The sequence below is a fragment of the Coregonus lavaretus genome, assembly GCF_964263955.1.
Source record: "Coregonus lavaretus genome assembly, chromosome: 2".
Lineage (NCBI taxonomy): Eukaryota > Metazoa > Chordata > Actinopteri > Salmoniformes > Salmonidae > Coregonus > Coregonus lavaretus.
Window position 1 is genome coordinate 47,763,658 of NC_139989.1, and position 27,975 is coordinate 47,791,632.

Genomic DNA, 27,975 nt, shown 5'->3' on the forward strand with positions numbered 1-27,975 from the left:
GTGTGTGGTCCATAGATTGTTGCAGACTGTTTTTTTGTTGTGATTCAACAAACCTTTTGATGGCTAAATTCATCTGTCTAAAAATGTATAGAAATGAATTGCCATTACCTGGCTTTGCATCTGACAATATGTAGGGACAGGGACATGCAGTGTTAGGCCATGAATCAGACAGGAATCGCAAATAAATACCTATATTGACACATCAGGCTCCCCTGCATACAATGCCAAGTTCATGTCCCTCTGGGTGCCATGAACAAGCTTCATTTGAAGAGGAAGCTGATGACTTGGCATCTTTAAGCACAGCCTTGGGTCCTTGGTACGTAGTGGTTTGCTGCCCAGTGAAAATGTACACATTGCATTACCCTCGGTCTGGTGGACTGTTTGCTTTTGTGTTCTGTTATTTTTAGCCCTTAAACACTTCCAACCAATCTGGCCACTTTCTGACCACATTGTGTCACAGGCAATTGCTTTTCCACTGAGGGACACTTAACAAACCAGCGGACTGGGAACATTAAGTGCTCTCCATTCTCAGTCCTGTCATGGAATTAATTGTAGTCTGAGAGGATGTCATGTACTGTAAGAAGTCTCATCAGGTCTGAAGTCTAGAGACATTATGTAAGTAAACAGCATGAATATATAACAGCCATATTTGATTACGTTGTCCCAGATATCCAGGGAACTTCATTGGCATTTACCAAAGCCGTCTTCTCCAAAAATTAGTCAGACCGTCTCCCAGGGTCTCGATCTCCCACAATTTGAGGATCCATTAAATTATAAATTGTCAAATTTTCCATTAAAGGCCTTGCTGGCTTTGAAAAGATGGAAATGCGTCATGTTTTTTATAGATCTTGATGCAATTCCCGGTGTGTTATTGCATGATTAAGTGTTAACATAAATTATTAATTGTTTGCTAAGATGCAACGTGCAGTTTCTCTCTGCTTAGCTTGGTGCTTGTTTGTACTATGTGTGTGTGCATGAGTTTATCCATTCGGAGGTGTGTGTGTGCAGAGAAATACATATTTGTATTCTCTGTCAGACATCTAGAAACATTGACACCCAGTGCACTTCCCATGTCACATACTTCCTGGGGCCTATTTACTTTGTGGAAATACGTGTGGGGCCTGTGTTTTTGACAGAGCTGGAGCATCTTCAATGTAGGGGTTTGGCAGGCAAAGGGACAGTGATTGGATGCTCAGGGTAAACAACAGTATTTCGAAGGCCAAACTTTCCAGAGCTTCCCGCTACTGATCTTTATGCTGTCATCATATTCAAATAGGAATGAAGACACAACTGACCTTAAATGTTCACCTGCTTACTGAACCTCATGCAAATAGTCTGTGAAATGCAAGCATTGGATTCTTTGTACTCCAACCATCCTGTTACTTATCAGACTGAGATATCTCAATGGTGTTCTTTACACTACTGCCATCACACTGTCAAAATGTCTCACTACAATCCAGACTGTCAGATCAAGCATGACAAAACATGGTGTTCGTTGTACAATGCTTTTAATGGGTAATGTACACATAGTTGCCAATATGAAAACTGATCTGGTGTATCCACTACAATAAATCAAATACAGACTAAAGCAACTAAAAGGTCTGGTAAAGATGATCATCCTTGCATGACAGTATGCAATCCCTTCCTGCTGAGACAAACGTGTATTCTGGTATGCATGGTGCATTATCGCCACCTCCTGGCATCTATCGACATCTGAAAATAATTGTTTTCCTCATGCAACCATTCGGTTCGACCACTGCACAGCGCTATAATAATGTTAATATTTTCCCCGTTTTCAATTTATTAGATATAAGAGTATGCATATTGCAAAGTTTTCAAAGCTTCTTTAAAAAAATAACGTTACAAATACATTTTGTAAAAGTGCTTCACTACCATAATAGGATATCGTTTTTGCGTCCTTACATGTCCTTTCCGAGAATAATTCGAGATGAATTAGTAAATGCTCCCTTTTCCTGTAAGAACGAACTGTATGCTGCCTTTTCCTGTAAGAACGAACTGTAATTGAACTAAATTATGACTAGACCACAAGACTGGACAGAGTACTGTACGGCTTTATATGAGACCTGATTTAAGCAACAATCTACAAAAAAAGAGACACGTTGTCGGCAGGATTCGAACCTGCGCGGGAAGATCCCAATGGATTTCTAGTCCATCGCCTTAACCACTCGGCCACGACAACCTTATAACAGTGGTTAAGGCGATGGACTAGAAATCCATTGGGATCTTCCCGCGCAGGTTCGAATCCTGCCGACAACGGCTTTTTTTAACATCAGCAGTTAACGTGACAATGAGGAATGTCCACGTTTGGATACATTGTAACACCTACAGTAACGTTACGATCAATGTGTTTATATACATCATTGGTTACTACGATAAGCTTATCACAAATAGTAATGTTATACTGAAGATAAGTCTATGATTGGATGCATTGCAACACCAACAAGCCATCTTGCGATATACAGTATGAGATATACAGATTGGTCAGTGCTATCCGGGATCTTTGGGACATCCCTATCCTAAACCCTAACCTTAATCACAAAGGATGAATTATCCTAACCTTAACCATAGTCCTTCCCTAACCAACTTCAATGGTGTAGTGGCGGTCCAATGATCCCGTATAGCACGGACCGATATAGATTCTGATGATGTGATTTCAGTGATGGTGGTGGAAGATAAGATTGACCATCACCCCTCTCAAATTAATCATTTAAAAAATGTATTATCAGACCTTTTGTATTTACCAATGCATACCCTTGGCAGAATAAATTTTTTAAACGTTACCTCTACGATTCTAGGAGTAAAATCATGAAGGGGTATGAATGAACATGAAAAAGAAAGGGGTATGCTTGAATTGGCAAAAATAATAATTGAACATTATAACTTGAGAAAATGTTGAAAAGAGAAACAATTATTAGTTTTAAAAAATAGAAAAGCAAGATAGGCCTAGAAACAAGCTAGGTATCATATCATTTTCCCATTTATAGATATTCATAATACACTTTTGTAGCCTACTTGAGAAAACATAATTTCGGTATTTTTCTTTTGTGCAATTCAGCAATAATTGCAAACTTCAGTTCAGATTGCAAGGACTCAATGTAAATACAATTCACTTTGCCTGTTCAGGTCTACTGTACTGGAAGAACAGTCACCACGTGACATCAGCACTGGGCCTTCGGTCTGTTTTCAGTAGTCGGAGAGAGAGGAAGAAAAATGGCGGCTGCGACCGATCAGAAGCGGGACGCACGCCATTCGTTTTGAGCTTTCTCACGTAAACCGAGGCCGGGGCTTTACGGGACTACTTCTTTGGAATCTACGCAAGTCAAGCTTTCTGGAGGTACCCGTTTTTCTGGGTTCTGTGAAGGCTAAATAAACTCAGAAATTGAAATAGAAAATAATAGATTTTATATATAATGAGGGGGAAAAGAGGCAGGCCGCCCAAAACCCTGCTGATGCAGGAGCCTTCATCCGAGCCGGAGCGTGGCTTGAGACCCAGGAGGGAGTTGAGGGCAAAGGGGAGAGGTAGTACCGAGGTCGATTTTGAGAGTCCCAAGAGGGGAAATAACTCTTCATCGAGGGGCAGGAGAAAAGTGGGATCATCCACGGTATCTCGCGGTAGGGGAAGAGGCAGGGGGGGTGGTGGTGGCAGAGGTACTAGGGGCAGACGGTCAATCGCTAGATCTGTGGTTTATGATGATCATGAAAGTGATGAAGATGATGATGCTGTGAGTTTGAGATCTGAGGAGGACGAGTTGATAGAGGAAGAAACGATAACGGACGAGGAAGAAGAGGCCCTCAACGAGGAGTCAGACCCGCTTGAGGAAATACTCGAGGAGGATGATGATGCCAGCTACTGTACTGAGAGCAGCTTTCGGAGTCAGAGCACTCATGGCAGCACTCCGGGTAAAACCGCAATATTGATCAAGCTGCTTAGAGAATGTTAGAAAACAATGACATTGTAACTAAATATAATTTGTCTGGGCGTATTTTTATTGGCATTATTTCTTATAGTGCAGGAAGCTGTATTGTTCAAAATGGAGAATGCACTGACTGTGTATAAAAGCAGGCCTTGCTTGAGATCAAAATTGGTGATGATGGAATGAAAGCTTTGCATTTAGCCATCTAGGCAGTGCACGAGAGCCGAATTGCACATTTTTGAGTTCTGAAACATTCACACATCTTTAACTAACAGTATTGTGCGAGATGTTAGTATAATTGTGTTTGCTAGTTTTGAATCTGACTTGGCTATTGCAATAGCTAGGTAGATAAGGTCTGTTATACCTAAGGTCTAACGTTAGCAAGCTAGGCTAACAAGCTAATGCCTGAACCTGCTAAACAGCTGTAAAGACAGATTTATCATTTAGAAAACAACTAAAATGACCAACAACAATATATTACTATAACATACACTAATAACTGGATTGTTTCTTATTATAAAACAACGCCTGATGATGCATAATTTCCTTGCAGGGGAATAGCTACTTACCACGTCTGGCTAGCTAGCCAAATATTTTGATAAATGTGTCTAAATGAATGAGACACTTAATTAACGTGTTGTTTTTCTTTAACCTACTCTAACTTATTATTAGCTTCTCATACCTAGCATAGGTTTATTTTTGCAGATGAGTTCTTCAAGCTAGCAAGTTAGCAATGTCATGGGCTCGTGCACTTGTCCAGGAGGACCCAGCTAGTTTGCTAGTAATCCACATCAGCTCGAGCTAATGACAGGACAGGGTACCATGTGGCCCATTGTTTTGAAAATAAGCGCCCTCAATTTCACCAGTTGTAACTGTGTGGAGGAAGTTTCAGTGACGCAGCACAATAATGTTTTACATTCCCCAAAATACATAATGGAATTATTAATTTCAATGTTATATTAATATCCGTAATATTTCATATCCATAAGCTGTTGTAAACTTTGGAAATTGAATGCAGAAGTTATTTTTGTTTCAACACACTTTTGATGCACATTTTCTCACACACAATAGATAGAAGCAACTATTTTGATTAGATTAAAGTTAATTATTATTTGTTGAAAGTATAGTTTGAAAGACACTGTCAAAACTATGTAAGAAAGATACAAAATATATCTGTACAATAGCAGAAAAGTAATGATTATGTTGCTGTTGCAAAACATTATCACAGTGTTTGGATTAGACCCATTTAAGAAGTAATTTTTTTACATTGAAGGGAATGTCCATTGTGTTAGATTTCAACATTTGTTCACTTGTAAATTCTGTCTTTAACGAAAATACACAGAAACAAGTTGATCTATGATTTAAGCCCTTGAGCCAATGTAATTATGCTGTGTTTGGGTTTTATGTATGAGTTACAGAATGCAATTTCAGTTTTAGTTAGTCTTTAAATCACATGGATTATGGCACTCACCTCTCTCTCTCTGTCTGGCAGGGCGGAAGAGGACGCGGGTGCACTGCCCTCGCTCGCCCATCTTTGAGGAAAAGGAGATCCCTCCTCTGGAGCTGCCCAGAACCTCTGAGGACCTCATGGTGCCCAGCGAGGAACTGCTCAATGTGTCCTCCATCTACGAGGTGCTGCGCAACTTCAGCACGGTGCTGCGGCTCTCTCCCTTCCGCTTCGAGGACTTCTGTGCTGCGCTGGTAGGCCAGGAGCAGTGCACGCTGATGGCAGAGACCCACACAGCCCTGCTGAAGGCCATTCTGCGTGAGGAGGACACCTCCAACACCACGTTCGGTCCTGCCGACCTCAAGGACAGCGTCAACTCCACCCTCTACTTCATTGACGGCATGACGTGGCCCGAGGTGGTGCGTGCCTACTGCGAGAGCGACCAGGAGTACCACCATGTCCTGCCCTACCAGGAGGTGGAGGACTACCCCTACGGCCCGCTGGACAGTAAGATCAAGGTGCTGCAGTTCTTGGTGGATCAGTTCCTCACCACCAACATTGCCCGCGAGGAGTTGATGTCAGAGGGGGTGGTGCAGTATGATGACCACTGCAGGGTGTGCCACAGGTTGGGGGACCTGCTGTGCTGTGAGACCTGCTCTGCGGTCTACCACCTGGAGTGTGTGAAGCCGCCTCTGGTAGAGGTGCCAGAGGACGAATGGCAGTGTGAGATCTGTGTGGCACACAAGGTGCCCGGGGTCACAGACTGTGTGACAGAGATGCAAAAGAGCAAACCCTACATCCGCCAGGAGCCCATCGGCTACGACCGCCAACGGAGGCAATACTGGTTCCTAAACCGAAGGATAATTGTGTAAGTAATTACTGCTCCCCCACCCCACTTCCCTTAGTAGTGACTTCAACAATATTATGCACCATCTCCATACCATACTGATTGATCTCATCTGAGCGATACGTCGTGTTTTGTGATGTAGTCAGAGAGTGGCGATATGTCCTTGAGGTTCTTGAAAACAAGTTAATCAATTGCCTTCAGAATTACTACATTACAACATCCCTGCTGTCTTTTTCCAGTGCTGAATTGCTTGGTATAACATCAGTCATGTCCTGTAGATAGAATAATACACCTTTTGTTGCTGAACACTATGTACACACAGATTGCCTGAGAAAGCTGAACATATATTTTTTAACTTGAATTTTAGTAGCTGGATGTTGCTGGTAATCCCCCACATTCATGTAGAAGCAGCCTGGATTAAACATTTACTGGGTATGAAAAATGTAGCTGATTTCAACGATGACTCAATCTGAAGAGAGCATTTCCCATCATGCAGTGGGATTTATCAGCCAGCGCAGTGAGGGTGCTGTGATCGTTAACTATGCCCTTAGTGAGGGTGAAACTCCTGTGCTGTGATGCCATAGCCCCCCTGAGAGTTAACTGAACTGCTGCTGGAGTATCAGCTTTCTCATCACGTTGCCTCTCCTCCATTTGAACATGTCTTCACAATTGCTTGTAATTGGTCTCTCCTCTTGCAAGAGGCAAACAAAAAAGAAATAAGTGGGCTGAAAAACAACATGCTTTTGAATGGAATTGAAGCTTATTGCCAATTTGCATTCAGTATAAATGTTATTTTTAAGGTTAAGATATCTTTGTGTCCAGGTTAACGATGCCTCATGCAGCATTATATGCCATCCAATGATGCCATCTCATGATCTATTCATTAAGGTCCTTGAACCTGTTTTTATCAACAAACTAATTGTCAATTATATTCCATCTTATTTGGCAAAGCTCTAAAAATGGTTGTTGACCTGTTATTCCAGTGAGGAGGACGGGGAGCATGAGAAGAAGAAGATCTGGTACTACAGCACAAAGGTCCAGCTGGGAGAGCTGATAGAGTGTCTGGACAAGGAGTACTGGGAGAACGACCTGTGTGCCGTCCTTGAGGAGATGAGAGAGGAGGTGCACACTCACATGGACATCACTGAGGACCTCACCAACAAGGCCCGCGGCAACAACAAGGCCTTCCTCACGGCAGCCAACGGTAAGGCTAGACAGCCACCTGCTGGATGCTCTGAATCACTGTCTGTCACGCTGAAGCATTTTTAGCTGGTCCGTGGCTTCTATGCGTTGTCAATATAGAAATGTCAACGACGACCCCTAGGCTACATGTTGTATAGCCAGCGTGTAGCTCCTGTGGAATTGCATTCCAATAAATCTCTGGAGAGGAGAGTACATTCTCCCTCATGCTGAAGTATGATTAGGACGGTTGAAGTATTAGAACTGTCAGAGGGCCGCAGGTAGTCTAGCGGTTAGAGCGCTGGGCCAGTAACCGAAAGGTTGCTGGTTCGAATACCCAATTCGACAATGTGAAAAATCTGTCTGTGCTCTTGAGCAAGGCACTTAACCCTAACATTCTCCAGGGGTGCTGTACTACTATGGCTGACCCTGTAAAACAACACATTTCTCTGCACCTATCACAAACCAGGAGGAGTAGAGTAGCCACACAGAGAAACAGACACAGTGCTTTAAAAACGCTGTTTGCATGGTAAGTAAAAAGGCTGAGAAAGAGAGGGGAATAGCAAAATCTATGATGTTTGATGCTTTATTATTGTCACATACATGTGACAATAATACCTTCCTTTCTATGTGCATTTCCTGACTACTAGATCTCAGAGTTTACACAAACCAAGCTTGCTTGGTTCTAGTTGAACTGTTTTGGGATCAGTCTCCTCAATTGTTAGACAATGAGGGCTTTGTGACAGATATTCCAAAGACAAGATTTTCTTTAAAGCCAATGCAGAGTCTTTTCTCTCCTGTCTAGTTCCATCTGTACCATCTGTGGTGATGAATAGGCCTTGCTGGTATGTTATCCTCTTGAGAAGCCCATTGCTCTGGTGCACTGCTTCATCCTCCCTCTGTTCACTGGAGCTGGTGACACCTGTTTCTCTCCCTATGACAACCTCAGTTATGAACCATTGGCGGGTGGGGAATGGAGATTGATTTCATTTTTCATCTTCTCCTGTGACCCAGGACACTTTCAGAGACATAATGCTTTCTGCTGGCTGTCCACATCTTTTTTTTGTTAGATCTATTTCCCTGAATTAAGATTGGAATCTCTCTGTCTGCCTTTTATGGGGAGAGATTTTATACTATATCATCATAGAACACATTATTGATTCTCCACTCTCTTGCTTTTAGTGCTCAGACAGCAGCTTCATTAATGTCATCTCCGGAGCGTTGACCCGCTGTTGCGTTTCAGGGAACAATAGTAGAGACAGCAAGTCAGGAGTTCTAATGAGTTGTTCTTGGTTTTAGCTGTCAATGGCTAACTATATTGGTATTTAACTGTGCTGGTGATCATACGTGTTGTGACTTGGTTATTATTACCTGTCACAATCCGTTTCCACTCATTTTTCACACAGTCTCAAGTAGTGCTAGAAGGTGTATTAGCAATCTGTAAGATTGAGATGTTTGTGTGGTTGTTCTCTGAAGGTGAGAGACGGCTTCTATGAGAACCAGGCTGGAAGGGGTAAACCTAGTGACAGGATGATCTTGACACTGTTACAGCCATTATACATAGGCCTATGTTACTTTCCAATTGCAATTTTATCAGTTGGTTTTATATTGTTTCAAAATGCGTAGGAGAGCAATATTCTCAAGGGGAGTGTGGAAAGCAATTATGGTTTAACTCCATTATATTTGTAATGCCATCCTGTAATAGAACAACATCATTAAACAGGCTAGGGCTAGTGTTAGCCAAACAACTCCATTCCATTTCTTATTGTGTAGCATCGTTTTTCTGGTTGTGAATTAGCTACTTGACACATCCCCTTGTTTTAATGCCTGAAAAAAAAAAAACATTACTGGCTGGTTGTGAGCTTAGACATACGGACATGCATAACAATGTAATAAACAACATGTAGACCTACTGATTTACACGTAAGGTTGAAATGTAGTCTCCGGTCAAACAGACCTAGCATGCTGTGTGGGTGTTGGCCATATGTTTATCAGCTGTGTTGTTGTTTGTGTAGATGAGATCCTGGAGCGTGTGCAGGCCAGGCAGGAGCAGCGGGCAGCGGAGCAGGCAGAGAAAGCCAGTCAGGTAGCAGGTGACAACAACCCCGCTATAGACACCACCAAGACAGAGGAAGAGACCCCCACACACTGCTCTCCACGGCCAGACAACAGAGAGCTCCAAGACCCTGAGTCTGAAGCAAGCTCACAAGGTAAGACTGGAGTAGCTCTTCTATGTGAGTTGTTTATTGCTTATGAAGTCCTTTTCTGGATGCGTCTTTTATGTAGCCTTTTGAAGATGGCTACGTCTTTAAAAAAAATATATTTCAAAAGTGTTGATCTGGTGAGGCAGTTGTGTGCTAAAGATCCAGAGTGAGTCTTGTATGTTTCACAGCAGCTGCAGCTCCACCTACTGGAGAAGAGAACACCACCGTCCAACCTGAGCCCCCTAAGCCTGCTGAGGTGTCCTGCTCGGCCCCCTCTGAGAGTGGGGACGCCTCCATGGAGCCTGAGCAGGAGAGGCCAGGTACATGATGGAGAAAGAGCCCAGCAATCCGCATCTCTCCTCCCAGCCTCTCGTCCTCCTTGTCACACCTCGCTGTGGCTATGCATGTGTGCATCCATCATCATCGGTCTCATGCTCTGGCTGTCTCAAAGCATCCTCCATACTGTAGTTGTGCATAATGTGATGTGATTGCTGTCACAGGATGCATTGCTGTGGAGTCACTGCTACAGGCTTTTTGCTGCTGCTTCTTGGCTAGATGATGATATTCATGCTAGTTGGCTGCACCTCAATGTGACCATTTGTTGATTTGATTATTGGCTCTGTTTGGTAGAAAGTGTACTAAAGAGTGCTATTGGACCATTAAGGCTAAGTCATAGCTTCCTTTGAGGAAGAGCGTGTCTTGAATGGCTGCACCACGGTTACACTGTATGCCTGTCTGGTTGTCTACTAATTCAATACATGGATGACTAACAGAGTGAATGGATTCTCTGTTGGGCAGCTTTCACTTAGTCCCCCCGTCCAGAGTAATGAGTGTAACAGAGGGGGCTCTACTCTCCCACAGTACTGCTCACTTCACTATCACTCATTAAACTGACCGGTGTTGCTCACTTACTGAAATAATTATCCTTCAGGAATAAACATATTTTGTCATAAGTATTTTCTTACTCCTCAAAGCACTCTGCTTTTCACTTCTGCTTATGTAACATTTAAATAGCCCATTATTGAATCCCCTTATTTCTGTGGTTTTCCATCTTCATATGATCAGGATCTCTGGTGCATTGGGCCTTTTTGCGGGAACTTGTGCTCTTGCTATTCATCCATGTTGTGTTCCATTGTCTTGTGTAGTGTTCAGCATGCAAGGCTGAACAGTGCTCAGGAGGCTCTAAGTGTAGCCAGTTGTTATTCTAGTCACCTTGTCAATTGCTTGCATGTTCTATTTTCTCAATGCATTCATTGTGTTAGCCGGTCCACACACTGAAAACTTGTTCTCAGATAATGGCGTTTCAGCTGCAGCCAGCAGCATCCCTGGCAGGCAACGCCCACCATGCTAAGTCTGTCACAACCAACCTCTTATTCTCACTCCAATTCATCAGGGAAATTGGCCTCCGTTCCTTTAGCGGAAACAAAAGGCTGGCTGCCTTCCTGAACCTCTCACCTGCTACCTCAGCGCAGTATATACAGCAGGGCCATTTTAACCCACAGCTCAGAAACACAATATCTTTCTTAATTTGGTTCTGCAGCCGCGTGTTGCACTGTTTGTGTTGTGTTGCACTGTGTTCGTTCCTGGCTGGAGGGGATTTAGCCTTATCTGTCTGCCTGGACTGCTGAAATGCAAATTCTTGCTCAGACTCGCAGATTAAGCATTTCCCTGGTGTTATGCTAATTGTGCATTATCATTAAGGAACAGGTGAGGCGGGGAAGGCATCAAGCCAAACGCATTCTGTTTGTACATTTGTTGTGGATTACAGGTTTTACTTATTTATAAAAAAAATTGTCCGTGTTTGCTCTGCATTACCGTCATCATTTGCAATACTTTCTCAGTATAGACAGCTGGTGCTGGTGTTGACGCATGTTTTCAGACAAAGGGAGCCTAAGGGGTTTGTGCTGCGCAGCTTCTCACTGTTCAATCCTCTCCTCCTCCCCAGATGATAAGCCTGTAGACTCAGAGTCCCATGGAGAGGAGGACCCCTCTGCCCAGTGCCAGCCTACTCCACCACCACCACACCCTGGTGACGAGAACAGCAACAGCAGCCACGTCTCAGCGCCTGGGGTCCTCAGGAGGCCTGAACAGCCAAACCTCGCTGACAGGTCCTCTCAGTCCTCCATCACCAGCCAGGATGACACGGGTATACCGTCGCCATACTATCCATGCACTCAGGCCTCTGGAGGCACTCTGTTACTGATGAATGCCCTGACTCATTCAACTTTCAAGGGCCTTGACTACCAAGTGACATTAGAGATACTGTTTGTATCATTGAACACGCTGTGCTGGTATTTGGCCCAATTACTCATGAATCCTTTATTCATGATTGACTTCTCTCTTTTAATTAATCATCCCTGATCTTAATGATGTGTTCTGTTGCTCACAGGTGAAGGCAAGGAGAGTGTGAATGGTGAGGGGTCAGCGTCAGGACGGACTAACAATCGCATAGTGACTCGTCTGCGTAACCCGGACAGCAAGCTGAGCCAGCAGAAGACCCAGGGAGATGGCAGCCCTACACCCAGGGACAGCAAGGAGGTGAGACACCAACCAGACACTGTGTTAACCTTCTGTCCTCTTTGTGGGATTTCACCCACAGGCTAGTCTCTCACATTAGAAGGCAGCTTTAGCAGGATTAAATGGATTGTCCTGTTATATTTTCAATCATCTAGACTGAAATCCAGTCCTCTGTTCCACATCGACTCACTTCTTTATTACATAATGTTACACAATTTATTGAACTACCGGTAGTCTCCCAATTACAGAATCCCTAGGGAACAATTCCTCTCTTCTCAGCTGTGTCTCTATTCAGCTCAGTATATATCCCCCTGTGGGTCTCTCCATCAGACATCTCCTCCCAGCTCTGAGAGTGAAGTGGCTCGCCTGGATACTGTGAGGAAAGAATTGACGGTGAAGGGCAACCTGAACAACTTCTTCAAGCTGGGCCAGGAGGGCAAGTTCCGCGTCTACCACAACCAGTTCAGCACCAACACACTGGGCCTCAACAAGCACCAGCATCGCGAGGACCACGACAAGCGCCGCCACCTCTCCCATAAGTTCAGCCTGACCCCCGCCGGGGATTTCAAGTGGAACGGCTCCATCCACGGCTCCAAGGTGCTGACCATCTCCACCCTGCGGCTCACAATCATCCAGCTGGAGACCAATGTACCCGCCCCCTTCCTGCACCCCAACTGGGCCTCGCACAGGTACGCTCCAGCAGACTACTTACTCTGGCATAGGAAAGTGGGGTTTAGAACTGATTCACACAATGGAGAACTTGAATATGATTGGCTGATAAGGTAATGTAAGGAAATCCTGTTTTGCCATATAGTGAGGTTGTAGGTTTGTGATTTTACAGGACAAACTGGATTAAAGCGGTGCAGATGTGCAGTAAGGCTCGGGAGTTTGCCTTGGCGCTGGCCATCATGGAGTGTGCTATCAAACCAGTGGTCATGCTGCCTGTCTGGAAAGATGCACTTGGACACACCAGGTAAGAGACATGGGTTGTGACTCAAAGGACTTAATTCATTGCTGAATTGAGTTTTGATGAAAAAAGGATTTCAAATATAGTCATAGCACCTCGATCTAACTGCTCTCTGCAGTCTAGTTTACAATGCTAAACTGAATTAATTATATTGCTTCACTGCTCTGCTGATTATGAAGCATTTTGTTCACCTCTCCAGTGCAGAGGTCTGTAGTGGTGTGGGCAGTGTATGCAGAGTAGCTGACGCTTTTCCCATGAGTGAGAAGAGGTTCATTGTTGAAAATAATAGAGCGCTGGCTAAACAAGCCAGAGTCACCTTGCTGTTTTAATGTCTTTTTTTCACTCTCCCCCTTCCCTCTCCCCTCAGGCTCCATCGCATGACCTCCATGGAGCGGGAGGAGAAAGAGAAGGTGAAAAAGAGAGAGAAAAAACTGGAGGATGAGGAGACTATGCAGCAGGCCACCTGGGTGAAGTACACCATCCCCATCAAACACCAGGTAAATCTGGGTTCACTTTTCTCTCATGTCCTGTTTGGGCTTTTATGACTGCATGATGGCTGACAACATAATAATCTCTTCTTTTGAATGTGATCGCGTAGTCTTCATCTAACTGGTTCTTTCTCTCTGTGTGTAAGGTGTGGAAGCAGAAGGGGGAGGAGTACAGAGTAACGGGGTACGGGGGCTGGAGCTGGGTCAGTAAGACTCACGTCCATCGCTTTGTTCCCAGGCTACCAGGGAACACCAACGTCAACTACCGCAAAGCACTCGAAGGTAAGTGTTTCTTCTGTACACGTATTATCCCTGTTGTCTCATCTCACTGATGATGATCAAGGGCACTCAAGCAGAAAATGTGGCTCCAGAATGCCTCAGTATAAATTAGGTGCTTCATGTGATTTCATTTTCATCTCTCTACAGCAGCTAAAACTGGCAAAGAAAATGCAACGTCCAGCCTAAACAAATGGAAACGGTTGCCCAAAGCACCAACAAGCTCGGAAACCCAGGGAAAAGAAGAGTCTGCTCCAATTACTGAAGAAAAAGACAAGGAGCAAACCTCCACCATGGAGTCATCTGGGAGCACTTCACCAGGAGAGGGGCAGACTCTGAAAGAGGAGGAGGAGAAGGAAGATAACAATATCACAGAGAAGGTGGAGGAAAACATTTTTGATCAGGTGGAGGAGGAGACTGAGGACAAGATGGATGTTGACCCCAGTCCACCAGACACCTGTCTCAGTGAGGAAAAAGGTACAATGATATTACTTTTCATCAATAAACAAAGAGGGTCCCCTGCTGTTTATCTGAATAAGAAATTGTAATAGATGGCATTTGTTATTTTCCCGACGCTTGCTATGATTGACTGTGTTCTACATTCATCCCATACTTAGCAGCTGTCTGTCAGGGCTCACAGTTAGCATTTTCTGGCTAATATCATTCATTGAGTTCTCTCTCTCTCTCTCTTTTAGGTATAGTGGACAGCAAAGGCCCCTCGTCACCGACTGACCCTGCTGTGAAGGTAGAGCCCAGGGATGGAGAAGAACCTAAGCAGGAGGACTCTGAGGCCAAGCCACCTGTCCGCCCCTTCAACTGGGATGTGGTGAATGTCAGCGAGGGCTTCCAGCTCCGTACGGCCTACAAGAAGAAGGTGAAGACGTCCAAGCTCGACGGGCTGCTGGAACGCAGAGTGAAGCAGTTCACCCTGGAGGAGAAGCAGAGGCTGGAGCGGCTCAAACAGCAGTCAGCCCTGGCCAAACACACAATCTACAAAGAGAAAGTTCATACAGGGACTCCCACCACCGTCAAGACTGAAGCTTCTACAGCAGACAAGGAGCAGGACAAGTTAGCAGTGACACCGTGCACTAGTCTGAAAGCTGAGGGGCAAACAGACTCTGTAGTTAAAGACTCAATCGTTAAAAGGCTTGACTTTGACCAGGAGCAGCCAGTGAAATCCCAACCCTCAGGAGAGACAGATAACCTGGACGTCAGATTAGGCTCCACCTGTAAGCCCCAGGCAGCAGGAGCCACAGGCCCCAACCTCAACACCATAGGGTTGGCCAACCATGAGAGCAGCGTTCAGGGCAATGGTGGGGATGCGTTATCGCAAACAGAGCTGAATGGAGGCTTCCAGAAAACCATAGAACTCAACAAAGTCAATTCGACATCCCTAGAACCGGCTTTAGGTGCGGCCAAACCTCCCAAAGCAGAGGTGACGATAGCAGGAGAAAACGGTAAGAAGCATGGTTACGAGGAGACAGAGCAAGGCAATGGACAGAGGGAGACAGAAAGCATGGAGGTAGACCAAAGCAAACCACATCAAGTGCAGGTGAACGGGAAAGACGCTGTTGACACCAAGGCTCCTGTAGACTCAAAGATGCACTTAGACCTGGCCAACAAAGTGGACACCAAGGCCATGCTCCAGACGTTAGAGGGTGACATCAAAACGCTGCCAGTGAAGGAGCCTGTAAAGTCCATTATGAACGGTACTCTCTCTCAGGACGGGTTAAAGGTCAACAGCACTGTGTTAGCCACCAGCCCAGCTTTGGCGGACGTAGAGAGGAAGGTTGTGGTGTCCGAGCCTGACTACCTGCCTCCTCAGAAGGTTGCCAGACTGGAGAATAATGGCGAAAGGGTGGCAGACTCTGTCACCTCGTCACTGTTAGGGCTGTCCACTGGTGTTCCCAAGGTAAGCAACAGCACCAAGTCTGAGCCAATGGAGATTGGGCAGACGGCATTCAATAAGATCACCCCGTTTCCTATCCCCACTGCAGAGGAGTCCAGCTTGAGTAACAACACCACAGAGAGTAGCAGTAGTGGGGCGCTGAAGACCGTCACCACAACCACTACTACCACCGTGTCGACAGAGTCTCGCACGGTGCAGATAGCTGAGGTCTCCAGCAGCAGTAAGCCTGCAGTGATGCCTGCTGCAGAGAGCAGTGCTGTGTCCACCCTCACCACCATGACCAAGACCACCGTCACCAGGGTCAGCTCCCCGACCCTCGGGGCCGCCTTCTCCGAGGAGACCAAGACTGTTGTCACGGCAATGTTGACAGATGCCACATCTGGCCCCTCAGGCTCTTTGGTCACCTCCATGACGGTCAGTAAGGAGTACTCCACCAGAGATTGTGTCCGGCTGCTCAAGTTCTCCCGCTCCAAGAAGACCCGCTCTGGCACGGCCCTCCCCTCCTACCGCAAGTTTGTCACTAAGAGTAGCAAGAAGAGCATCTTTGTACTGCCTAATGATGACCTGAAGAAGCTGGCGAGGAGAGGGGGCATCAGAGAGGTGCCCATCTTCAACTACAACGCCAAGCCAGCCCTGGACATCTGGCCCTATCCCTCCCCCAGACCCACCTTTGGAATCACGTGGAGGTTAGTCAAGTAGTTGACCCTTAGTTATTAGGCTGCCATTCGTGCAGTGGGCCACATAAAGCCAACAATAATAGGGCTGAAACCATTGAGAACAGGGAACCATGTACATTTGTCTTTGGTTTAAGGTTGTTTCGGTAACACTCACTGACTAGGGTCTCCCATTCAGATACCGTCTCCAGACTGTAAAGTCTCTGGCGGGGGTCAGTCTGATGCTACGGCTGCTCTGGGCCTGCCTGAGGTGGGATGACATGGCCGTCAAGCCCTCCCCTGCTGTAGGAACCACCCGCACAGGTGAGTGCACAGCAATGCTACCCTCCTCTCCCTCTCTCTGCCCTCCCCCTTCCTGTCTCTAAATTTGAAGATGAGGCACCATTTCAAACTGACATATTTCCTTTCTGCTCTCCCCAGAATCCTCAGAAACTGCGATCACCACAACGGAGATCATCAAGCGGCGAGATGTGGGGCCGCACGGCATCCGGTCGGAATACTGCATCAGGAAGATCATCTGCCCCATTGGCGTTACCGAAGCTCCCAAAGGTAAAAGGATGAAACCGCAATCCTACAGTGGTCTCATGAATCTTTGCTTTGGATTGCCTTGCTCAGCTTGTTTCTCACCTCTTCTAGTGTTCTCTCTCAAGTACCTGAGTAGGCAAATCCTTTGCAATGTCAGTGAAAATATGAAGATTGAGAAAGTTCACTGTTTATCCCACAATAGAAAAGATGACATTAATTGACAGAAGTCAATACTAGTTTTTCCCTTTACCTCATTCTTTCTCTCATCCTCTCTCTCTCCTCCTGAGTAGAAACTCCCACGCCCCAGAGGAAAGGCCTGCGCTCCAGCGCTCTGAGGCCAAAGAAGCCTGAGCCGGCCAAGCAGACTGGGCCCATCGTCTTAGAGACGTGGGTGGCCGAGGAGGAGCTGGAGATCTGGGAGATCAGAGCCTTTTCAGAAAGGTGAGCAGGCGGACTGTCCTTAGCCTTGTGGCTGGGGCTGGAGAGAATAAGCTGCTGTACTGCTTGATATTATGTGACCTTTGAACCTTTACTTCCCTCAAGATGTCTTGTTGTAACCCTGCCCAGGTATGTTGTGTTGTCTTGTCATTGGATGTAGTATGACTAACTGGCTTGTCCTCTTGTGGGCACAGGGTTGAGAGGGAGAAGGCCCAGGCTGCAGACCAGGCTAAGGTTAGTAGAACGCTGAAGACAGCAGAGGAGGCCAAGGCCCAATTGGAGGCTCAGCTAAAGCACCAGAGATTGGCTGCTCAGCAGGTGGGAAGATCAGACAAGTTTCCACCTTGCACAATGGTGACACCTAGACTCCCTACAATCCACCCCCCCCTCAGCCCAAACCTGGGGGTGCACAAACACTAAACATGGGGAGCTGGGACATTTCAAGGGCCTCTGTTTGGGTTGGTTTTGATCAGAATAATTGTCCTTTTAAACCATGTGCAATTACAAATGTGTATTGGAAGTGATGTTATGTATTATTCAGATGAGACATGTTCACTATGTACTCACACTCCTTTACGCCTGTCTCCACTTTCCAATGAGTTTGGTGTTTCTATATGGTTTAGCATAGATTTAGCATCTCTACCTTTGCGTTGTAGAAACGGTTGGAGCAACAGAAGCCTGGTGCCACCACCTCCACCCCCACCAGCACCCCTACAACCTCAGCCTCTGGCACTCCGACATCCCTGACCAGCCAGGTCACTTCAGGGACTAAACTGGTCCTGGCCACCAAGCTGGGAACACCTGTCACATTCCAGCAGAACAAGAACTTCCATCAGTCGTTTGCTTCCTGGGTCAAGCAGGGCCAGGGTAGTCCAGGTGAGTCTGGCGACTACTAGCTGCTCATCCAAAATCATCATCCTCAATCATGGCAGTGGCTACTGTGGGGGTGTGTTTTAAATTGATAGTGATTTTTTATATATATTTTTTTCCGTGTTTTTGGTCATAAGGCGTTTTCGTTCCCCATTCGCTTTTTAATGGTGGCCATTGAGGTTCACTTGTAGATGTTGAAAATCGTTACAACAACATAGATAATTTTAGTGTTTGGATTCTTATTTTTTCATTTGACCTATTTTGATAGATATTTACGGTATGTTGAATTGCCTTAATGGCCAGTGGTGTCCACTTTCTGTATACGAAAAGTGTGGGGCTGGGAAAGGGAATTATAAAAACCTTTGGAATAACTTTTGACTCCTAGAAGAAAGTGGAGTTTCAGGCACATAATCAGTTAATCAGTCCAAAAGCATATGCAACGGCTTTGTTTGAATCAAAGCTGGGGGGAAAGGACCCCTTAGTGGACACCACTGCTGCACACCCTGGCTGTTGTGGTTGCACTTGCACACGGTGTGTGACTGCAGGTGGGGTGTGTCTTGCAGCCTCCACTGGCTCAGGGGCCACCGTGGCCAACAGCATTGTCACCACCTCTGGACAAACGTTCCAGATCTCTGGCAGCCCGGTGACCATGGCTGGCCAGGTCATCACCGCCAAGCTACCCATCCCGGCCAACAGCAAGATTGTCACGGTCAACATGCCAACCACACAAGGAGGTATGGAAGACCTTGCCATCTGTACGGTTTTAGCCAGCACGATCGCATTGACCAGGCCTACCCCCACTCAGCAGGCCTACGCCCACTCAGCTAGCCTGCCCCCACTCAGCAAAACCATGAACCATCTCACCCCAGTGGAAACTAAACCTTTGAGGAGCTTTGAAGTGTTGCTTTTGGTTTGAGTGTGCTGGCTGCTCTAATACGTAGAAAATGCCAATGATTTATACAAGAACACTCCAGGAAGGAGTTCCCCTGGGATGCCCTGTCTGTCTCCCTCAGTAATAGACACAGTAATGGCTGTTCTGTCTGTCAGATTATTCATCCCATGGAAGCTTCCTTCAGGTACCTTGGTTGGACTGAGTCCCAGACAGTCTCAACACAAAGGACCTGTTCTGCTTGATCAATACAATCTGTCCAGGTCATCTGCAAGAGGGGCAGATGAAATTTCTCCCACTGATTGCTGTGACTTGACAGTACATTTGGAGATGTGATTCAACCAAGTATTTCTTTGGCAAACTGAATTCTTAGTTCCATGAGCTTTTAACAAGGGCGTTTGACGTGTTGTAAATCTCATTATTGAGGTTCAACACCCTACTGTTGATCTACTTCTAGTAAATGCATGCTGCTTAACACAGTCCCTGTCCACCACAGGTATGGTGCAAGTCCAGCAGAATGTCCTGGGCATTATTCCATCCAGCACCCCAGGCAACCAGCGGACCTACTCCTCATTCCAGAACCGCAACGCCACCATCAACATCAGACCCAACACCTCCACCTCAACCACTACTCAGCCGGTAGAGAATAGACATCAAACAGATCTATCTCTCTCACACATATTCTTGCTCTGTCTTTTTCCCTCTTATGCTCCCCTCGCTCTTTCTTTGTTATAATCTTAATTAGAATGTAGTTAAATGAGCATAATCATGTGTACAGAATCATTTATTTGTGTTTTGTTTCTTTGGCTCAGGTCATCACTACTGGAGCCCAGATCCGTCCGGGCATGACGGTGATCCGATCGCCTCTACAGCAGGGCACCACCATGGGCAAAACCATCATCAGAACCCCCTTGATGATGCAACAAGGTATTCTACCAGCCAGTAGGTCTCTCTCCTCTACCGCCTCCCAACCTGTGGCTGCATGGCTCTGCTCACTCCTCAGCATGCAACATTACTTTGTGTTGATATGTTTATACGTATTCATTTTATTAGGATGGATACTACACTGCTCAAAAAAATAAAGGGAACACTTAAACAACACAATGTAACTCCAAGTCAATCACACTTCTGTGAAATCAAACTGTCCACTTAGGAAGCAACACTGATTGACAATACATTTCTCATGCTGTTGTGCAAATGGAATAGACAACAGGTGGAAATTATAGGCAATTAGCAAGACACCCCCAATAAAGGACTGGTTTTGCAGGTGGTGACCACAGACCACTTCTCAGTTCCTATGCTTCCTGGCTGATGTTTTGGTCACTTTTGAATGCTGGCGGTGCTTTCACTCTAGTGGTAGCATGAGACGGAGTCTACAACCCACACAAGTGGCTCAGGTAGTGCAGCTCATCCAGGATGGCACATCAATGCGAGCTGTGGCAAGAAGGTTTGCTGTGTCTGTCAGCGTAGTGTCCAGATTATGGAGGCGCTACCAGGAGACAGGCCAGTACATCAGGAGACGTGGAGGAGGCCGTAGGAGGGCAACAACCCAGCAGCAGGACTGCTACCTCCGCCTTTGTGCAAGGAGGAGCAGGAGGAGCACTGCCAGAGCCCTGCAAAATGACCTCCAGCAGGCCACAAATGTGCATGTGTCTGCTCAAACGGTCAGAAACAGACTCCATGAGGGTGGTATGAGGGCCCGACGTCCACAGGTGGGGGTTGTGCTTATAGCCCAACACCGTGCAGGACATTTGGCATTTGCCAGAGAACACCAAGATTGGCAAATTCGCCACTGGCGCCCTGTGCTCTTCACCGATGAAAGTAGGTTCACACTGAGCACGTGACAGAGTCTGGAGACGCCGTGGAGAACATTCTGCTGCCTGCAACATCCTCCAGCATGACCGGTTTGGCGGTGGGTCAGTCATGGTGTGGGGTGGCATTTCTTTGGGGGGCCGCACAGCCCTCCATGTGCTCGCCAGAGGTAGCCTGACTGCCATTAGGTACCGAGATGAGATCCTCAGACCCCTTGTGAGACCATATGCTGGTGCGGTTGGCCCTGGGTTCCTCCTAATGCAAGACAATGCTAGACCTCATGTGGCTGGAGTGTGTCAGCAGTTCCTGCAAGAGGAAGGCATTGATGCTATGGACTGGCCCGCCCGTTCCCCAGACCTGAATCCAATTGAGCACATCTGGGACATCATGTCTCGCTCCATCCACCAACGCCACGTTGCACCACAGACTGTCCAGGAGTTGGCGGATGCTTTAGTCCAGGTCTGGGAGGAGATCCCTCAGGAGACCATCCGCCACCTCATCAGGAGCATGCCCAGGCGTCGTAGGGAGGTCATACAGGCATGTGGAGGCCACACACACTACTGAGCCTCATTCTGACTTGTTTTAAGGACATTACATCAAAGTTGGATCAGCCTGTAGTGTGGTTTTCCACTTTAATTTTGAGGGTGACTCCAAATCCAGACCTCCATGGGTTGATACATTTGATTTCCATTGATCATTTTTGTGTCATTTTGTTGTCAGCACATTCAACTATGTAAAGAAAAAAGTATTTAATAAGATTATTTCATTCATTCAGATCTAGGATGTGTTATTTTAGTGTTCCCTTTATTTTTTTGAGCAGTGTATATTTAGAACCATATTGGTAGTCCGCCAATGTTAATTTTATGTATGACCTCCAGTCAGTTCATTCATGATAAGTCAACTGATTTGTCTTGGGACTGTCCCAGGCACTTTTCTTATTTAAGGCTACTTGTGTGTCCGTTTTTCTGTTTGCCTCACCATCTCACTGTCTGTCCTCTAGGCCAGCAGCAGGTGGTGACTCAGATCATCCGGGGCCAGCCTGTCTCCACAGCAGTTTCCAGTGCCAGCCCTGTGCAGACCAGCGCAGGCCAGAGGGTGCTGGGGGCTGCCCCGTCCCCCCATCCTGTCACCCCTGCCCCCGGGCAGTCCCCATCACCATCCACCCCCCAAGGCGGCCGACCACAGCAGGGCCAGGTCAAACTCACCCTGGCCCAGCTCACCCAGCTAACGCAGGGGGCACAGGTGAGGAGCCACCTGCTCTCTTTTACATCTACTTATACACATACTCTCACACTCCTGTTGGATGGATTCTCTGTGTGTTTCTATATCTGACTGTGTGTGTGTCTGTCTGTGTGTTCCAGGGAGGGAACCAGGGTCTCACAGTAGTGATCCAGGGACAGGGCCAGACCACAGGCCAGCTGCAGGTCATTCCCCAGGGGGTGACGGTCATCCCAGGCCCTGGGCAGCAGCTCATGCAGGCTGCCATGCCCAACGGCCAGGTGCAGCGCTTCCTCTTCACCCCGGGGGCATCAGCCCCTGCCCCCACCCCCGCCACCACGGCCAGCGCTGCTGTCACCCCTGTCACAGCCACCACAACCACACCCTCAGTGCCAGGTATGAGGCTAGGCCACTTCAACAAGCATCGTACACGAGTATTTGCAGAGTTGTGAATTCTAATGTTCATTTGGATTGGTCTCTGGTTTGTGGTTATGTGGATGTGTTAATACTGTGCCACTCTCTTTCTCTCCTACCTTGCAGCACTGTCTCAGCCTCAGGTTCAGACTCCCGCCACCTCTCAAGCACCGGCACCACCAGTCCAGCCTCCTCAACAGGCTATCGCTCCAGTCCAGCCCCCTGCCCTCGCTCCTGCCCCCCCTCCAGTGTCCACACATCAGACTCAACCCCCTCAGACTCAAATCCACATCCCCCTCCAGTCCCCCACTGCTTTACCCATCCAGCAGAAAGCCCAGATCCCAACCTCTCCACAACAGGTCCATATAAAGGCTGTCTCTGTCTCCCCCTCCGTCACCCAGGCCACAGTGAGGCCCATCCAGGCCCATGCTCAACTCCAGCCCCAGGCTCCGGCTCAGATCAGGCCACAGCAGCAGCTGCAGCTCCACCACCAACCCCAGCTGATCACGGTGCCGGGGCTGCAGCAGCAGGTCCAGGTGCTGGGTACCATCCAGACCCACGTGGCGGCCCAGCTCCAGGTCCAGGCCCAGCAGGGTGGGGCGGTGCCCCAGCAGATCAAGCTGCAGCTGCCGATCCAGATCCAGCAGGCAGGGGGCCAGGTGCAGGCCCACCAGATCCAGAACGTGGTGACCATCCAGACGGCCAGCGTGCAGGAGCAACTGCAGAGGATCCAGCAGCTCAGAGAGCAGCAGCAGCAGAAGAAGAAGCAGCAGGAGGCCAAGAGGGAGCAGAGCCTGCAGGCCTCCAGCCCCAGCGACATCATCCAGAAACAGGTGGTGATGAACCAGAATGCTGTGATAGAAAATCTGAAACAGAGGAAGACCATGACTCCAGCAGAGCGGGAGGAGAACCAGAGGTATGGCTCTCATTGTTCACAGACATGACCCTTACATAACGACACTCATATGAATTACAGTAAAGAAAAATATCCATTTGTCAGTTCCAAAACCTTACTATAATTAATCCAACCAACAATCGCCAACTATTTTGTATTAGTTGTATTTCGTCTGATTCCATGATGAGTCTGACAAGCCCTCCCTTCCTCTATCCCCTGCTGAGCAGAATGATCGTCTGCAACCAGGTGATGAAGTTCATCCTGGACAAGATCGACAAGGACGAGAAGCAGGCGGCTAAGAAGAGGAAGAAGGAGGAGTCTGTGGAGCAGAAACGCAGCAAGCAGAATGCCACCAAGCTCTCGGCACTGCTCTTCAAGCACAAAGAGCAGCTCAAGGCTGAGATCCTGAAGAAGAGGGCTCTACTGGACAAGGAGCTGCAGCTGGAGGTTCAGGTCAGTGCCATAGCCACCTCTGCCCTCTAACACACATCATAGGCCACTTTATTGTAGTGCTCCATTAGGGTGTAGAAGTGTGATATTGGATGTATTGAGAAATATTGTGGCCACTGGCCAGGAATTCCTTACATTGTGATAATACCAAATGTCAACCATTCTCTCCCTCTCTGTCCTTCCTTTCCCCTCTGTCCTTCTCTCTCTCAGGAGGAGCTGAGGAGGGACATCAGCAGGCTGAGGAAAGAGAAGGAGAAGGCCCAAGCTGCAGCCTCTCAGGCAGCCGCTGCTGCAGCTGCAGCCCAGGTAGCCTCCTCCCTCTCCCCTACCATAGCCTCGCCCTCCTCCGCCCACAAACGCAAGAGGGACGACGAGAGGGACTCGTCCTCCGCCAAGCCCAAGAAGAAGAAGATGATATCCACTACCTCAAAGGATCACAAGAAGGAAGTCAAGCTGTACTGTGTCTGTAAAACGCCCTATGACGAGGCCAAGTAAGAGACAGATGCACCATATCATGTTCCCATAGAAACACTGAACATGTAATTGAACTGTAGCATGTATGTCAAAGATGACAAACTTAACAAGTCCACATGGTTTCAGGTTCTACATTGGGTGCGACCTGTGCTCCAACTGGTTCCACGGTGCGTGTGTGGGCATCACGGAGAAGGAGGCCAAGAAGATGGACGACTACGTCTGTAATGGCTGCAAGCAGGGCCAGGACTCACAGGACTCAGAGGGCACCACGGAGGAGCTGTACTGCATCTGCCGGACGCCATACGACCAAACACAGTATGATAACACAATACGAATAAGGTTACAGCTTGGGTGGACTGAATGTTATAGGTCCAAATATCCCTGACCTGTACTTCCCATGTCTTTTCTCCCAGGTTTTACATTGGCTGCGACCGTTGCCAGAACTGGTACCACGGGCGCTGTGTGGGCATCCTGCAGAGCGAGGCCAACCACATAGACGAGTACGTGTGCCCGCAGTGTCAGTCCACGGAGGACGCCATGACGGTCCTCACACCGCTAACAGACAAGGACTACGAGGGGTTAAGAAGAATCCTGCGCTCCTTACAGGTATGAAATCCTGAGGTCTCCTCTGTTCAGTGTCTTTACTGATGATGATATGGAGATGGCCAGAGTTGGGAGTCACATGATATACCCTGTCTTGAGTAAATGAAATGATTAAATGAAACAACATTGCATTGCAGGACCAGTGTTCTGGTCTGAGGCGCTACATTCCCAACAGACTTCAATATACCTCACTGTTGTAAATCTAGTGAAACATCTATTTTTCTGTTAACAGGCTCACAAAATGGCGTGGCCGTTCCTTGAACCAGTAGATCCCAACGATGCTCCTGATTATTATGGTGTTATAAAGGAACCGATGGGTAAGATCACATCTCTAAATCACTGGAATGTCATTGACTGTCGCTATTATTTCTGTTTGGTAGAAAAAACATTGTAATCTTGAATGTGTTTAGAAAATATAGTAATTTACCAACACATTTACCTTTGATCACCCTTCTCTATGTTTCATCCCCAGACCTCTCCACAATGGAAGACAGATTACAGAAACGGTATTACAACAAGCTCACCGAGTTTGTGGCAGATATGACCAAAGTCTTTGACAACTGCCGCTACTACAACCCCAATGACTCACCCTTCTTTCAGTGTGCCGAAGTTCTGGAGGCATTCTTTGTACAGAAGCTCAAAGGTTTCAAAGCTAGCAGGTAAGTTTAGAGCTCTCATGACTCCCAAAGCTCTTCAGAGGCCCTGTCATTAAGTCTGCTGTTAGAAAAGACTCCCTCCATCATGCTCCTCTGCATGGGTAATGGCTTGTCAGTCATATAATGTTCATGATCCGTTTCGGACACTCCATGTGACTTTGATTGAATCTGCCTACGAGAATTTCCCAAGAACACCCTGTTTTCCATGTAATCTTTTCTTTTTCATTAAACCATGCATCCGTATCATGCTACAGTAGTTAGCCTCATGCACTCTCTGGGCATGTCAGTTTGTGCTGTAGTAGCCTGACTTTGGCTGTAGCCTTCCCTATAGACCTTCCTGTGGTCTGTGGGCTGCTTGGTAGAGGGATGCAGAGTCTTACCAAAGCCTACATAGCTGACTTCAGCTCAGACATCCTCCCTGCAATAGTTCTCAATTGTGCTTCATTCATGTTTGCTCTGTGTCATGCATCACCTTGCATTTGTGTCTGTTTCACCTGTTCCGCATGCATTTGATTTATGCCACTCATTCTCTCTTTCTTGCAGATTGTGATGTCATAAGTCTGACGTTATAGCTGGAGTCTGATCTGGATGCAGGGGTCTCTAGTAGTGAATCATGGAACATGCTGTTTCATAAACAGCAGAAATTCTGTGTGATTATTTAAGATTAAATAAATAAATACACACACACACACACACACACACACACACACACACACAAGCGTTCTATCAGTGAAACAAACCATGCTTAAAAGTACATTTGCAAGTATAGAAGCCAAATTCCAAAGATGCCTTCAGTGACAATCACAAAATGGCAGCCATGTTGACACTTACAAATCAAGTTTTCAAGGGATATTCTTTTTCTCTATTATTTTGGTCATTTCACCATTTAAAATCGTATCAATTATCAGCAAGATAACATCAGTGTCAGGGAAGCTTTTACTTAGAAATGTGTAAATAAGCTTCACTCAGAAATTCCTTTTTTTTGTAGTTAGTTATTCAACTGATGAAGTTCTGTTGGAGAGGGAGATAAATAAGATAAATATTGTATGTTTTTTTAATCCTTTTGTGAAGGATTATTTTATGGTTAAAACAAAGAGAGCCTATGGTCAGAGGAATTTATATACACTTAAAATAATCAATAAAATGTCACGGCTTAACTATATTGGACGCAATGCCTTACTGCATAACGGTACCTCAGGATGTAGATCTGACGCACCATTTCATTGACTAAGGCATTCCCAATGATTTACACCAACATGGCTGCGCAATCTCCTTCCTGACCCCATGGCATCCATTTTTTGTATCACTGTTTTGTTGTTTGTTTTTGTTCATATCAGTATGTTTAAACTATTCATTAAAAATGTTAAAGGTTCTCAACTGTTCCCCTTTTCCACATTCTATAGGTCTCATAACAACAAACTACAAACTTCGACCTCTTAGAATATACCACATATATTTTTTTTTTTATGCACTCAGCGAGAATTGGGTTAAATTCTGAACAATAAATCCATGTTGGGACCTGACTCCTGTGCTTTGGGACGTCTACCCCTCTCCCTCCTTCTGGCCCCATTCTACGCAGCCCCCAAAGGAAGACTCTCCCTGTAAGACCAGCAGCGCTGCTCCCACAGAACTGTCAGGTGGAGCTGCTGCCTGCCCACCTCTGCCACATGGACATTTGACAAGGGGTTAAAGTGGAGGGTTTGAATAAAGGCATTTCCGAAGAAGGTTACCTCAAAGAAGATACTTTCCTTGTTCTTTCTTGATTTGATTTCATTCTTTATTACCCCTCTAGCTAGTTGAAGAAATTAAGAAAACATCATACGCTTCCATGGCCATGACCATTTAAAAAAAACATCTATGATGCCTGTTTGAACATTGAGAAATGTTGAGCTGAGTTGCACTCAGCCTATCAGATTGCACAGTGACACTTCTGTGTGTTTCTCCCCTTGCAATCACTTTATTAGAGGTGGTGTGAAAGATGTGTCTCATTGGGAAGGACTTGCTTGAGTTTGGACCTACTAGCTTTCTGGACACCAACAGTTTGAGTTTGTCAAGCTATGCTGAAAGGAATATTTGGTATTAATTGCCCAGCAGTAATGACACACTGCAAAGGATAAAACACAATATGTTTTTGCCCTGTTTGTAAAACTTTTTTTGTATTACAGCTGAAGAGATATTGATGTATATGAACCATAATAAATGGAGAAGACCTGGCTCTCTTCCACTACTGAAAGTGTCGGCATATGCTTTTGTGAAATACATTTTGTTAATATTTTTCCCTACAGCAT

At 46.5% G+C, this 27,975-nt stretch overlaps 1 protein-coding gene across 1 annotated transcript; it reads left to right on the forward strand.

Annotated features, from left to right (window-relative positions):
• The first annotated feature begins 3,209 nt into the window (after nt 1–3,209).
• On the forward strand, nt 3,210–27,914 carry LOC311143724 (nucleosome-remodeling factor subunit BPTF-like). The gene is made up of 31 exons (XM_084179597.1): nt 3,210–3,921; nt 5,428–6,250; nt 7,213–7,433; nt 9,424–9,618; nt 9,801–9,932; nt 11,558–11,758; nt 12,002–12,150; nt 12,460–12,818; nt 12,971–13,102; nt 13,464–13,593; nt 13,731–13,866; nt 14,011–14,337; nt 14,556–16,455; nt 16,622–16,746; nt 16,864–16,992; nt 17,259–17,409; nt 17,601–17,724; nt 18,063–18,282; nt 18,840–19,010; nt 19,662–19,804; nt 19,978–20,092; nt 21,978–22,219; nt 22,339–22,591; nt 22,736–23,525; nt 23,732–23,957; nt 24,165–24,445; nt 24,555–24,743; nt 24,842–25,034; nt 25,264–25,348; nt 25,504–25,690; nt 26,231–27,914. The coding sequence occupies exons 1-31, from the start codon at nt 3,432–3,434 to the stop codon at nt 26,235–26,237; spliced, it is 8,826 nt and encodes a 2,941-aa protein (XP_084035723.1). The 5' UTR covers nt 3,210–3,431; the 3' UTR covers nt 26,238–27,914.
• The last annotated feature ends 61 nt before the right edge of the window (nt 27,915–27,975 follow it).

Excerpts from the sequence above, each read along its gene's own strand:
- LOC311143724 (XM_084179597.1), top strand. The coding sequence starts at position 3,432 with ATGAGGGGGAAAAGAGGCAGGCCGCCCAAAACCCTGCTGATGCAGGAG. Across the intron at positions 6,251-7,212 it reads CTAAACCGAAGGATAATTGT|TGAGGAGGACGGGGAGCATG; the intron begins GTAAGTAATTAC and ends CTGTTATTCCAG. Across the intron at positions 17,725-18,062 it reads AGAGATTGGCTGCTCAGCAG|AAACGGTTGGAGCAACAGAA; the intron begins GTGGGAAGATCA and ends TTTGCGTTGTAG.